At 36.4% G+C, this 15463-nt stretch overlaps 1 protein-coding gene across 3 annotated transcripts in view; it reads left to right on the forward strand.

The window, feature by feature from the left end:
* The window catches only part of LMBRD2 (LMBR1 domain containing 2), a 56103-nt gene that overhangs the window by 4856 nt on the left and 35784 nt on the right, over positions 1 to 15463 (forward strand). For 2 of the 3 annotated variants that reach the window (XM_060009593.1, XM_060009594.1), the window contains exons 3-7: positions 5271 to 5507; positions 5765 to 5862; positions 7388 to 7483; positions 10351 to 10518; positions 11433 to 11643. In XM_060009593.1, coding sequence (XP_059865576.1) covers positions 5334 to 5507; positions 5765 to 5862; positions 7388 to 7483; positions 10351 to 10518; positions 11433 to 11643 — 747 coding nt within the window. In that variant the 5' untranslated portion in view covers positions 5271 to 5333. Of the gene's footprint in view, positions 1 to 5270; positions 5508 to 5764; positions 5863 to 7387; positions 7484 to 10350; positions 10519 to 11432; positions 11644 to 15463 lie in introns of those variants that run through there. The other variant, XM_060009595.1, reaches the window with a different exon arrangement.

The raw sequence follows: 15463 nt of genomic DNA on the forward strand, positions 1-15463 counted from the left end.
AAATTTTAGCATTTTCTTGTTTTATTTTTGCCTTTTAGCCTAAACACATTATTTTGATAAAGAATATCATTAGAAGGACCATTGTTGTGGTCAAAGGAATATTTGCCCTTTTGCCCCCAAGTATATTTTTGCATAGCTGCACATCGTTACAGTTCAGCAAATGATCCATTTTGCTTCACCTCCATTTTGATCATTTGCCTAGAAGAATGGCAATGTCTTTCTATATGACGTTGGTGTGTCAAGTGTACCTTCTTGACATGGCTTTGAGATGTGTTCTATCTCTTTACAATGGACAGAACACAAAGGACAGATGAAGGGGTGTTTGGGCTATCTTACAGACCTAGAGAGGTAATCCTGCTTAGTCAGGTGAGGCAAGGGGAGCAATTTCTGTGAACATGAACATCATTTTTTGTTTTATAGGAATGAGTGTGGGTCCAAGCTGTGGTAACCACAGAGAATGAGAAACAAAAAGCATTTGGTATCCTTCCATTCATGGTTTTTTGGGGGTTGGGGGGGAAGACCATTTAGGGTAAAGCTATACTTCGAGACCATTGAGGCAACTAGTTATCTTCTGGAAGCACACGGTATGAAGGAAGTGGAGATTAGCAACTAGCATTTATTGAAGATCTACTTTGGAACTCCTTTTGGTGTTTTACTTTTATAACTCACTGGATCTTCATAGCAACCTGTGTGAGGTGATCATATATCCTCATTCAACAGCTTAAATTGCATACAATTACACAATTATTAAATAGAGTTGGGATTTGGAACCCAGGTTTACAGTAATATAATAAAACATTTGTGTTTTAAAATAGTTGTAATTCTAGGCACTTGGTAACACTACAGCAAAATTTTTCATTGTCTAGTTGCTATGTGTTTTACTTTCATATTACTACACTGATTTTTAAATAGTATTAAAATTACAAAAAATACACTTATCATTTGAAATTAAAAGCACACACATACAAAGAAAGAGCAAGAAAGAAAATAGAAGTCGTCTCTTTACTACGTTGTGGCACCACTTAGCATTTTGATGTATATTTGTCCATACATATATGTGCGTTTCTTATGTATACTCCCTAAGATCCCACCCATGCCCCTTTTTACATCTCTAAAGTGTGCCTCTGGGTCTCACCTTTCTTCTGGGCTGGAGGAATCTGGTGGGCCCCTTTAATCATTGTCTGTAATGGAGTCTTTCTGTTAGGTGGTCCTTGACTCAGACACAGATCCCTGCTCCCATAGGTCATGGCCAGGTTAGCGGGATTAGTGATTTATGAAACGCTTGGCTGCTTTTGTCAAAAAGGTAATGGACAACAATGAGACTGGTGGCCATTTTTAAGACTTGGTGAACTATTTAGTACAAACATTTAAGTTGTTTCTATGTTTTTATGTTTAAATAATGCTGCTGTGAAAAATAATATTGTAGATAAATCTTTGTTTCCATTTTGGTTTTTCTCTAAGTTATTTGAAGAAGTGTTGCTAGGGCCACAAGGATATATACTTTTTTTTTAAGTTCTTCGATACCTAGTGCCAAATTGCTGTCCACCCTGGCAATGAGTTTTTTTTTAATACACCAAACTTGAGTTGTCCAATCTTTATTTTTATTCGATTTTAATTGATAATTATTTTATGAATTTAATATACAAATAACTAAATCAGATGGAGAATACAGCACCCCTAGCTTTGAACAGAAAATTATTCAGTTGAAACAACTAAAACAGGCTATAGGAATTCGTAAGGAACCTTGGAAACTACTATCATTCTGCACCGTAAAAAAAAATTCCTTATTTAAAATTAGGTACAAGGTCAAAGATATGTACTTTAAAACTATTATTTTCTCATCTCAGGTTAGGGAAATCCCAACTTCCATTTCTAGTTTCATGGGACCCCCTAGGCATAACCTTTTGTCATAACAAGGCAACAAGTGTTCAGTTTGAACTGAAATAAATGGTGTGATGAACAGAATAACAGACCCCCAAGGATATCTATGCCTTAATCCCTGTGGAACCAGTAAATATGACTAGATTATCCAGGTGGGCCCAGTGAGATCAGATGAACCCTTAAAAGCAGAACTTTCTTCAAGTAAAGGGCAGAAGAGAAAGTTAGCAGTTTCAAGCATGCAGAGGATTTTACAAGCCATTTCTGGCTCTGAGGTATATAGGGCTGCATGCAAAGACCAGAAAGAAGCCTCTAGAACTAAGGGCAAATGCTAGCTGACAGCCACCAAGGAAATGAGGATCTCAGTCCTATAACCATAACAAACTGAATTTTACCAACAGCCTGAAGGAACTATGGATTCTTCCCCAGAGTCTCCAGAAAGGAGCCCCTGCTGACACCTTGATTTCAATATTGAGAACTCAGTTGAGCCACACTGTGCCTAGACATCTGACCCACAGAAACTATGAAATATCTAACCTTCAGAAACTATGACACGTGGGTGTTGTTTTAAGACACTAAGTTTACAGTAATTCTTTACAACAGCAATAGGAGACAAATACACTGAGTATGGGAAGAGATGTAACCAAATCATTTCTTTATACTAGGATAAAGGATCCATAATTCTTTTTATTCACTATAACATTTAAAAGTACTATGAATCAGACTGAAAAACTGACAGCTGTTATAAAAAAGATAGTAACTAGCAGCAAGTTTATAACTGATTGTTTTATAACTGATTGTGTTGTTTGCTTATACCCATAATCTTATTATGTAACTATTATTGATGTTTCCACATATTTCATTGTTGTTCATTCATTCTTATTTTTATGCATGTTATGTAAAAATCTGTGAATCTAGTTTTTCAGTTAATGTTATGGTAGTTTTCTAATGTTATTGAATAATCTTAACAAATATCCTTTCTTATACTTCAGTAATAGACCATCAACGGTTCTGCCATGCCTTAGCATTTACTTGCTAATCTCTGATATCCATTCTTTTTTCTATGGTTGTCATACTCCTTGCACTGGACAATTTCAGGCAAAATAAGTATCGAGGTCCAACCATAAAGGGATTTTCATATGATAATTATATTAAATTCACATTGAGTGATTTTTTTCTTAAAAAAGCTGTATCTTAAAGATGGTAACAGTTTTCATCAGCACATTCTACATCAAGCTGTCACCTAACCACTTAATCTATTATTTTTTTTTTTTTGTGGTATGCGGGCCTCTCACTGTTGTGGCCTCTCCCATTGCGGAGCACAGGCTCCGGACGCGCAGGCTCAGCGGCCATGGCTCACGGGCCCAGCCGCTCCGCGGCATGTGGGATCTTCCCGGACCGGGGCACGAACCCGCGTCCCCTGCATCGGCAGGCGGACTCTCAACCACTGAGCCACCAGGGAAGCCCTATTCTTGACTTAAAAATAAGATTAACTCACTGTTATTGTGATGGTACAAGTTGTTTCTTTGAAAATGAAATTTGAAATTTTGAGTAGTAGCAATGAGCAGAGTTCTAAGCCTTTTGAGTTGTAATAAGTATTTGTAAAATTAGTTTTGGGGACAATAACAAGAGTTTTACATTGACTTTGAAGTCAGCAGTAATAAAAAATAGTGTATATACTAAAGCATACAGTAACGTTTTTTATTCATTGGCTTATTCATTCAATAGATATTTTTTGAATAGTGACTGTATGCCAGACACTATTAGAGACATGGGGTACAGTACTGAATAAAATAGTCAAGTCTCTGCTCTCATGGAGTCTGTGCGTGTGTGTGTGTGTGTGTGTTGGGGGGTGTTTTCAGGGAGACAGTAAAGAATATACATTATGTCAGGTGGATAAGTGCTTTGAAGAAAAATATAGCAGGATATGGTGATAGAGAGTGACAAATGGGTTTCAATTTTAGATATTTAAGAATGAAAATACTGGTTGAAATCCACAGAGGAATGGAAAGAAACTACTTCAATAATATAAAGAAATAATGAAGTAGTTTATTAAATGTGATTTTTTTTTTTTTTTTTTTTTTTTTTTGCGGTACGCGGGCCTCTCACTGTTGTGGCCTCTCCCGTAGCGGAGCACAGGCTCCGGACGCTCACACTCAGCGGCCATGGCTCACAGGCCCAGCCGCTCCACGGCATGTGGGATCTTCCCGGACCGGGGCACGAACCCGTGTCCCCCGCATCGGCAGGCGGACTCTCAACCACTGCGCCACCAGGGAAGCCCTAAATGTGATTTTTATTTGTGATATTCCATATAGAAGTATTTCTTATGTAAATTTAAATTTAGACTGTTAAAGTACCCAAATTTCTTTATTCTTTTAATAACTAGTTTTGGTTGGAGATCTTTGTTAATTTGACATATTTTATTGATTCTACCTTATTTTATTTTGGTGGGTTGCATCATAATCTTGATTCTCTGTGTTAAGATGTTGATTCATTCCTTGGGATACTGTAGTTAATTCATAGACAAAGAAAAATGCCTGACATTGATTTTATAGAGGTGAAAAGCACATATATTTTCTTCAGTTAGTGAAGGTAAATTATTTTATAAGAGTAGAGAGACATCAAATAAACCATTTTCTGCTATCTGTATCATCAACATTTATAATTAAAAATATTTTCAAATGTATGACTTTATTCAGTAGTCATTGATAAATTTTTCTGCCTATAAAATAGGTGAAGTAACTTTAAAGAAAATAAGATTTGTATAGATAGATGGAAAGTGGTGAGTATATTGAGTTTATTTTGTGGAGCAGTAAATGAATAAGAATTTCAGGTCCCAAAAGTTAGACAAGATTAGGATGAAAGAAAGAAAAATACTGTTTCAAACAAAGGAAATGTTACTTTCAAATGGTCTCTCTCTTTCTGGCTCTCCCTCCCTCTCTTTTAGAAAATTTAAGTAGTGACTATCAATACTTAGAAAACTTTATTTTACAAAATATCTAATTTCCTAGAATCCAGTCACTAGTGTATTTAATAGAAAATATTCTGTTAGGGCTTATAATATTAAGGAACAAACTTCAAGTGATGCTGTATTGAAACTGTTCATATCTAGTATTCTTACTTTGTAATATTTTTGGAACTAGTGTGGTTTTTGCTAAAATAGTTTTTTTCCTGAAGATACAATTTATGTGAAATTTTCAACATATGATTTAAAAAATAAGACTAAGTACTTGAGAGTAGGAATTATCCTTTTCATCTTACTTATAGTCCAATGTAAAGCCTGACAGTTTTCTAAAGAATCTATTAGTACATTAATAAAAAAATAATTAGGAGATTTCCAAGTGGTCATTTCCTATGTTAACACTTTTTTTTTTTTTTTTTTTTTTTCTCAGTTTACAGATATGATCCAAGCCTGTATGTGAATTACTTTGGTTAATCAGAGCAAACATTGAATAATGAGTGGTGCAGCTTTGGGACTCGAGATTGTTTTTGTCTTTTTTTTGGCATTATTCCTACTTCATCGATATGGAGACTTTAAGAAACAACATAGACTTGTAATTGTTGGAACACTGCTAGCTTGGTATCTCTGCTTTCTAATTGTCTTCATACTGCCTCTGGATGTTAGTACGGTAAGAGGTGAAACTGATTTTCACAATTTAAAAGGCAGTTGTAGTCATACAGCATGTTTGAGATATGTTTTTAAGACAACCAAGTCATGTAAAAGTTAACTTATATTTTAAACTTAAGAGTTACTCTATGAATTTGATTACTAAAAAGCATAGCCAGGAAGGTACTTTTGGGTAGATAGGTTGATACACTTCAATATCCCTTAAGTACTTGGTAACTTTTTGGTTTTCATTTTTAAACCATACCTTCATTGCTTTAGACAATATACAACCGGTGCAAACATGCTGCTGCAAACTCGAGCCCTACTGAGAGTAGCAACATTACAGGACTGTATGCAGCTGCTACCCCGGTTCCAAGGTACTTTCTTCTTCTTTTTTTTTTTTTTTTAATATTGTAGGGGGCAATTTGTTTAAAACTTGTCGGTTTTTACCATCTGGATTTTATATTTATAAAAGTTTATCCTTGTTCTCTATTCACCTCCCTTCTTCATCCTTTGCTAATAGACTTTTAATTACCTTGTATCTTATTTAAGTTTAAATCTTTTTTTTCTTTTTCTTTTTTTTTTTTTTTTTTTTTTTGCGGTATGCGGGCCTCTCACTGTTGTGGCCTCTCCCGTTGCGGAGCACAGGCTCCAGACGCGCAGGCTCAGCGGCCATGGCTCACGGGCCCAGCCGCTCTGCGGCATGTGGGATCTTCCCGGACCAGGGCACGAACCCGTGTCCCCTGCATTGGCAGGCGGACTCTCAACTGCTGCGCCACCCGGGAAGCCCCTTAAGTTTAAATCTTAAATAAATTTTAGATATTGGTAAACAAGGCCTTTCAGTAGATGCTAATGAGAAGCTTGGAGAAGACCTGATTTTTTTTAGTCCCTTACTAAGAAAGTAACTTCCAAAAGCTGTTTTTCCTCTCAGCCTCTCCCCGATCCAAAAAAAAATGGGGCATGCATTTTCTCATTTGCCTTAATTTACAAGGTTGTAATAAAGGACGAGGAGATTATTCTGTATGTAGGATATTCCTTTCAGATTGCACATCCTTTGATATCATTATAGTTTTAGATTGAGAATAAAGTTCAAATTATCAAAAGGTTATATTGAATTCATATCAAACTTCCAAGTAAAAAACTAACAAATATTGGTTATAGCTTTTACCAATGCTTTAAGTGGTGTTTGCATGCTTCTTTATGCAGCTTTTATTTTATTTTTTTTTTATCAAAGCTGGATAAGGGTAAATTTTAAATGTAGTTGTTATTCCCTTTTGAAGAGCCATTGTGGATTGTTGGAAGCCCTTGGACTAAAGGATAGCCTTACAGTCTAGGCAGGCTATTACTGGAAGAATCTATGGGCAGATACACATATATTCAGAAACTTCAAACAGAATTATGTATAGATGCTGGCATCTATCTCCATAGGAGATATGCTATATGACTGATGAGTTAGGGTTCCAGTTTCTAGGGATTAATCACCTAACGTCTTTCTCTCCTTCCTGCCATAACCAGCCCCACAAATGGGGTGAGTGTGTATCTTAAAGGTAATCATCAACCCTAAAGGTAACCAAATCAGAGATTTGATTTCATGATGCATTTGCTTTTAAAGACTGTCACTTTATTAATCTATTAGAACATTCTGTCCTCTTTTACTCAATGACTAAAAAAAACACTGAAAGTTGAAAATTTAAATGCATTCCTCTTTAAAACAGTTTTATTCCCTTTTTGTATGTTTTTTCAACAGTCAGCTTTGAATTTTAAGTTTTCTATGAAATTTTACAAATTAGAATCAATAATTTAAAATCTGAATATAAGTGAACTTTGCCACACACAAATTAATTGTGCAATTCATGTAAATAATCATTTATGATTAATTGGCTTTAAATTGTTATTAAATAGCCAACGTCCGTGTTTCAAGCCATGGAGTTATATTCCTGATGGAATCATGCCAATTTTCTGGAGGGTAGTATATTGGACATCACAATTTTTAACATGGTAAGTGGTAGTGAAGGATAAAATTTTTGATACTTTGGCTAAATTTTTAAAAGTGATTATTTTTCCAGTGAACTTTCATATTTTAGAATTTATTCAAGTGTCACTTTTTTTCCCTCAAATCTGTATCCTGTCTCTTTCTGCTCATTCGGGTCTCTCACATCTTAAAAGGAATGAAAAGAAAAAAAGAAGAAATAGAGAACAGAAACAAAAAATTCTCCTCGTCACCATTCCCTTTTAGTAATTGCCTTCTCTCTGGACATTCTTCAGTTCAGTTTTCTTCAAGTCCCATTGTTACGTGAAAATGCTCTCTTGCTAAGGTCATCATTATCCCCTGGTTTTCTTTCTATGTGCTTCGCCCAACCTTCTGAATTTCCTTTATGGGCTCCATTTCTGTGGCGCATTTCCTAAAGGTTGGTGTTCCCTAGGGTCCCATCTTTGGTCATCTTGTTATCTGACTCTCCCTGAACAACTTTAATTATAGCCATGGTTTCATTAACCTGTGATGCATTCCAGATCGTTCTTTCTACCTGATATAGCTTTGTCTTTCTGCTGTGCTCCAGACTCATACTTTTTCCACTGCCTACTGAGCATTTTAGATATTATGCGGGTAACTAAGCTCTAAAACTGGAGGTGGTGAACATTGCAAGAGAAAAAATCACATAGCAGAGGGTAGTGCCCCTGTAGCATGTTCACTGAACTTGACTAGGCCCTCAACATTGCCAGACTTTCATCTTTTGTTTCTCTCGTCTGCTTGCTCTTCATTCTCCACAACAAATCTTTCCAATCACTACAAACCTCAGCTCTTCCCTTTGTGACTCTCTCTCACATCCTAGAAACAATCGCCTTTTCTCATTGCAGATGACTTTACTTCCTGCCTCCCAGTGAAAAAAGAAGTCATCAGATGGCAGCTCTTTTCAGCTTCTTACCAGCAAACCTACCTACCTTCCCATCCTTTCTTTCTTTCCCTCCAAGAATGGAAGAGTCCCTCTTCCTGAAGTATGGACCCATCCCTTTCAGCTCTCGTTACTTATACTTCTAGCTTCCAGTTTCAACCAAGCATGTACAATTCTCTCATCTTTAAAAACAAAACAAAACTGTCTCAAATCAGAACCCTTTCCAGTTTTCTATCTTCCCCCTCAATGATCTACTCATCACAGCTGAATTTTTTAAGAGAGACTTTTTTTGAGTATGAATTAGTACAGTAAATTGCACAGATCGTGTTTAGTTTGACTTTTTTCAAAGTGAATACACCCATGTAATCAGCACCCAGATCATGATATAGAACATGAACAATATCCCCCGAAGCTTCCCTCATACTTCTCTCCCAGTCATTATGCTCCCCAAAGGTAACCATGATTCTGACTTTGATCACCATAGATTAGTTTTGCCTGCTTTTCAACTTTATAAATATGGACTTATATAGTATGTACTTTTTTGCCTCTCTCTTTTTGCGCACATATTTGGAAGATTCTTCTATGTTGTATGTCTCAGTATTCTTTTCTTTTTTATTTCTGTAAAACGTTCCATTTTGTGAGTATACCATAGTTTATCCTACCCAGCCAAACTTCTTGAATTGTCTGCATCAGTGTCTCCATTTGCTCACTGCTTACCCTTTCCGCAACCCATTGAACCGTATTTTCTACCCTCCCTTCTCCACTCGCACATACAAGCTCTTAATTTACTTGACCTCTTGGCAGCATTTGATTCTATTGTTTTCTCTCTCCCTTTCAAATACTTTCTTCTGGTTTCTGCTCCATATACTCCTTAGTTTTCTTCTGTAACTCTTGACTGCTCTCTCAGTTTCCTTTGCTGGTCTCTCCTGTTTGTTGGCCTTTCCTTTAAAAGTTGATATTTCTCAGGGGTTCGTCTCATATCTTTCCTTATCATTCATTCTAAATCAGTTTCTGTTTTTTTAAATTTATTTATTTTAAATTTATTTTATTTTTGGCTGTGTTGGGTCTTCATTGCTGCGCACGGGCTTTCTCTAGTTGCAGCGAGTGGGGGCTACTCTTTGTTGTGGTGCGCGGGCTTCTCATTGCAGTGGCTTCTCTTGCTGCGGAGCATGGGCTCTAGGCGCGCGGGCTTCAGTAGTTGTGGCTCATGGGCTCTAGAGTGCAGGCTCAGTAGTTTTGGCACATGGGCTTAGTTGCTCTGTGCATGTGGGATCTTTCCAGACCAGGGCTTGAACCTGTGTCCCCTGCATTGGCGGGCGGATTCTTAACCACTGCACCACCAGGGAAGCCCCTCATTCATTCTATATACTCACCCTTCCAGCTTTCATCTACTGATGTTGTTTCACTACCATTGATATGGTGATGACTCTAAAAGCTACTTCCTGTGCACCTCCTTTGGGATGTGTCCTAGCTACTTCAACATCAGTATACTCTCTCCTGCTTCTTAGCACAGCACCACCCCTTACCCTCTCTAAATAGTTCCAGTTTTGTTCCATTTAAGTACATTCTCCATGTTGAAGCTTTATCAGTCCTTAGAAAACTGAAATTTGATCATGTCTCCTTTCCGTTAAAGAAAATGATTCCTCATTATTCTTTGGATGCAATCTAAATTATTCATAAAAGCATTGAAGGCCTTTTTTTAGATTCATTTTAAGCCACGCATACTGTTGTACTCTCTCTTGGTCATCGTGGCCTCCTTTTGCTCCCAGGAATGTGCTTTGCTCTCCCCAAAATTTAATACTAGGAAAATATTCAGCTATCTATTATAGTTTGGTTCAGTATTAATTATTACTCAAAATCATATTATTCATGAAAAGAACTGCACATTAAAATTGAGATTCACATATTTTCAGTATTTTGAGATTATACAGACATGTCAAGTGTTTTTTAATCATATTCTTTCTTATCATCCAGGATTCTGTTACCTTTTATGCAGTCGTATGCAAGATCAGGAGGGTTTTCCATTACTGGAAAGATCAAAACTGCACTGATTGAGAATGCAATCTATTATGGCACCTACTTGCTGATTTTTGGAGCGTTTTTAATTTATGTAGCTGTAAACCCACACTTGCACTTAGAATGGTAAGAAAAACCATGTTCTTAACATTGTTTCTGTATACAGTTGCATTTTTGAAAATTAATTTTTATCTCATATGCAGGTTAACAAACATTTCCTTGAGAAACCTACCATTATATGTTTTATAGATTCCCCCAGAAGAACATCATAATAATATATATTACTAAGAAGGAAAATATGGAATAACATCTTTGAATATACATATTGGACAAGGGACTGATGCTTTGTCTAAGAGCTATATGTTAAAAGTATTAACTCCCATGATTTTATGATAGACTTTCAAATTTTGTGTATGACTAAATACCTAGATTTCTTTCTCATTGGAACTTGTGAATACTTTTCTTTTGTTCTGACTATAATTTGAGGGCATATTTCTCTTTAACTTTGAATTTATCATTGCAATAAAATTGAAATCTGTATTATACTTGTGGTCTGTTATACGTGAAGAGTCAGAGCTGAGAAGTTTAGGAATGGAGTGGCAATGATAATCCTTACTGTTGCATTCTTGAGGTTTGCGTGCATCTGCCTTAAAACAAGTTAAAATTTTTTCAGGCTTAAAATTTTTTTCAGGCTTCTCTTGGTTAATATTAAATAAGAAAGCACCTAATGAAAAATATATTTTTTTCAGGATAATTCTTGCCATGAATTTTCCTAGATTCTAATTTTAACTATAATAGAAGCCGTGTTTCCTGTGTTAAAGTCTATTTCTGCAGTCACACTCTAACTTTTCATTAAAACACGTTATATGCTGTTACTAAAAGAGTAGCTGAGGATTTGAAGGTCGAATTTTTTCATATAAAATTGGAGCCATCTTGTAGGGCAGTTGTTTTCTGAGAAAACATTTAACACTAGTTCCATTTAACATTTTTGTTGCAAAAATTTATCTATCACAGCTATCTGCTTATGTTTTCTTCCTTAGGAACCAGCTTCAGACAATTGGGATAGCTGCTGCAAATACATGGGGTCTTTTTCTTCTGGTGTTGTTGTTGGGGTATGGCTTGGTAGAAATCCCTCGCTCATACTGGAATGGAGCAAAAAGAGGTTATCTACTTATGAAAACTTATTTTAAGGCAGCCAAATTGATGACGGAGAAAGCAGATGCAGAAGAGACTTTAGAAGATGTCATGGAGGTAAGTAACTTTAAACCGTGGAGTCAACAGTCATCAAGTTGTGTGTATCTCCTTTTGGATATACTGTTGGTTTTGTTGTTGTTGGCACACTGATGGGCTTTAGAATAAAAATTTGGTGATGTACAGTTATTAAGGATGTCTCATCCATTTGAATGACTTCTTATTGGCAGTTCAGCTTCATGAGATATCATCTCCATCCTCTAACCGGCAGAGATGCAGGGAGAATATATTCAGCAGTGCAGTGTTATGCTTGTTGTCTTGGGGTGACTTTTATTTTTATTTTATTTATGTTTTTGGCCACGCCAGGTCTTAGTTGCAGCACGCGGGATCTTCGTTGAGGCATGAAGGATCTTTCATTGTGCTGCGCGGACTCTTCGTTGTGGTGCACGGGCTTCTCTAGTTGTGATGTGCGGGTTTGCTCTCTCTTGTTGTGGTGTGCAGGCTCCAGGGCACGTGGGCTCTGTAGTTGTGGCATGTGGACTCTGTAATTTGCGGCACGGGGGCTCTAGTTGAGGCACGCTAGCTCAGTAGTTGTGGTGCGCGGGCTTAGTTGCCCCGCAGCAGGTGGGATCTTAGTTCCCTGACCAGGGATCAAACCCATGTCCCCTGCATTGCAAGGTGGATTCTTTAGCACTAGACCACCAGGTAAGTCCCCTGGGTTAACTTTTAATAGTTCAAAGTTAAGACTCAAAAGTTTCCCAGACTAGATGATAAGTTATATGGTTACCGTGACATAGTAGAAGTGAAAATAGAAATTAAAGGACGCATCTTCCTGAAAATATGACCCAAAGTAATCCCACCAAGTCTGGAAACCTCTTTAGAGACCAATATACATGGGAATTTGTGTCCCTAAGTTTCGTTTCCTGTCTGTAATCTTAATAAGGTACTTCATTTTAGTCACTTGTAAAATTCATATGACTTGAACCAACTTCACAAAGTTATTGAAAGTATTAAATTTCAATAATATACACAAAAAATACAACAAATTATAAAATTTTGCTGTTTAATAATTTCGTTGTTGATTTTAAAAAAGGTTGTAGTCACCTCAAATTTTGCTCTTCTGCACAAATATGCTATTCCAATAATGTTATTCTTCAGCATAAAACCTTATGTTGAAGGCTTTCGTTCACTTTAGAGTAAAGCAAAATGCTGTAATGTGGCCTACCAAAACATGATTTGGCCCACGTCTAGCTCTCTCTTATCTCTCTGTCTTCCCCATGCTGGTCAACTTTGGTTCCTCAAACTTAATAATGGTGATGATAATAGCAAACAAGTATGTAGGCAAACAAGTATGTAGAGTCACATATTTGCCTATGACTTTCTAAGCACTTTATATATATTAATACATTTAATTCTCAAAACAACCTTATAAGGGAGAATTTTTTACCCTTGTTTAATAAATGAAAATGAGACACAGAGAGGGTGAGTTTGCCATGTTCACATGGCTACTGAGTGATAGAGCCACTATGACTCTAGTTCATGCTTTAACAGGGATTGACAAGCTTTCGGTAAAGGGCCAGATAGTAAATATTTTAGGCTTTCTGTGCCATATGGTCTCTGTTGCAACTACTCCATCACTGTAGCATGAAAGCAGCCACAGACAGTATATCAATGAATGAGGAATGGATGTGTTCAAACAAGAACAGATGGTGGGCCTGATTGGATCTGGTTTGCCGACCCCTGCTCTTAACCGTTACGTTCGTTGGCACTCTATTCTGCCTTTGAGTATGCTATTCCCAAACTCTTGGAACGCTCATTTCTCCAGTCTCTTTAGCTAATTCCTACTTCATTTTCGGGTCTCAAAACAAGTGAGAATTCTTCAGCGGAGGCTTCTGTGTTAGTTTCCTGGGGCTGCCATAACAAAGTACCATGAACTATGTGGTTTAAACAACAGAAATCTGTTGTTTCAGAGCTCTGGGGGCTGAAAATCCAAGATCAAGGTGTCAGCAGGGTTGGTTCCTTTAGAGGGCTGTAGGGAAATTTGTACCATACCTCTCTTCTATCTTCTGGTAGTTAACTGACAATCTTTGGTGTTCCTTGGCTTGTATTATAGATCTCTGTCTTCATATTCACATGATATTCTCCCTGTGTGCCTGTGTCCAAATTTCCTCTTTTTATAGGGACACCAGACAGATTATGGGCCCACCCCATTCCAGTATGACCTTATCATAATTTAACCAGTTATATCTGCAACAACCCTATTCCCAGACAAGATTACATTCTAAGGTACTGGGGCTTGAGACATCAACATATGATTTTGGGGGGAGCACAGTTCAACCCAAAACACCTTCTTTGGTCCTCCAGATTCTTAGATACTCAGCAGCCATTTTTAAGTGAATGAATAAATGAACAAAAGAATGGATACTGATTCTTTAATTGTGGTTGAAAATTTTTATGTTGACTTCTTGCATTTATTTATAAAATGTTAAAAACTGTAGCAGAAGACATTGATTCAAAATATAGCAGTAAATCTCCTGTAAATAATACTCTATTACATTTCCTTAAGCATGTGATGGATATTATTACATTTTTCAAAGGAAGTTAATTTGTTATTTTTTATATTTGATATATTTGAAATTTTGAATTTTGAAAAAATATTTGAAAATTTATATTTGATAATAAAATAATTAAAAGGAGATCATTTAAATTTGATAACGTTCCCCTCAAAAGTTGGTATTAAATTCAGTTGTTTCAGATTTAAGGAATATGGATTTCACCAGTTCATTCAAACTTCCTTGACCAAGTATAAATTAAATGCAGTTTATTTTAGATCTGGATTTTGCTAGGAGGAATCTTCAGTGAATAAAGATAGATTTTGTTGTTGTTGTTGTTGTTAAATGGGAGTCCTCTACTTAGAAATAGGATGTGGAAAATTAAGGATTAGAATTGATGCCTTCTTTGCTATTTTAGTGTAGGTTTAAGGTGTGAGGGATTTAAAAAAATTTAGATTAGAGAAATTTTTCCATGTAACTAAGAAACCACTCTTTTTATTGAATATATCTGATGTAAAACATTGTGTAAATTTAAGGTGTACAAAATGTTAATTTGATCCATTTTTATATGGTAAGAAAGTACTCTTTTCTTAATGGAGCTTTTGAAAATAGCAGGAAGTCCACATACATAGCAAGAGAACTCTAGCCCTTTTTTGCCCCCTCAAAAAATGCATGATTTAGCAGGTATGAATTTCTTTGTCCATATGTTTAAAGGGCATTTGGGATCCTTCCTGTTTTTCTGAATGTCTGAAAACTTATAAACTTGTGGAGAAATTTTTTTCATCATTTTTTAAATACCTAGTGTCTTCCTGCCATGTTAAGTGCTATGTGGAACTGGCCATTAGGATACTAACGGTCTAGAGTAGAAAATTGTACAGTCCCTCACAGTATATGATAAATGCACTGTAAATGATACATGCTCTAGTGTAGAGAAATTTCGCTTAGAGGAAGAGGTGAAATGAAGGAAGTGAAATATGACCTGGGCCTTGAAGAATGGGTAGAATTTTCATAGCTGACAGCATTCTGGTCAGGTATCAGGAGGTTTTAAAACCAAATTAATTATGCATAAGATAAAAGATAAAGTTTACAAGGTTTGAAAGATAGATAGCCAGATAGCACGGCCTTGAATGTCGGACTCAAAAGTTCAGTGTATTTTGAAATCAGTGAGGAATCATTGACACCTTGCATGCAGGGAAGAGACATGATCCTGTATGTGGTTTAGGATAATCAGTCTGATGGAGGTGCGCAGAATAAAGCATGGACAAGAATACTGATAACTTAGTTTGAGAGAAAACTTTTAAAATCCACTGGTTTTGAATACATCTTTT

This window comes from Delphinus delphis, chromosome 3 (genome assembly GCF_949987515.2).
Source record: "Delphinus delphis chromosome 3, mDelDel1.2, whole genome shotgun sequence".
Classification (NCBI taxonomy): Eukaryota; Metazoa; Chordata; class Mammalia; order Artiodactyla; family Delphinidae; genus Delphinus; species Delphinus delphis.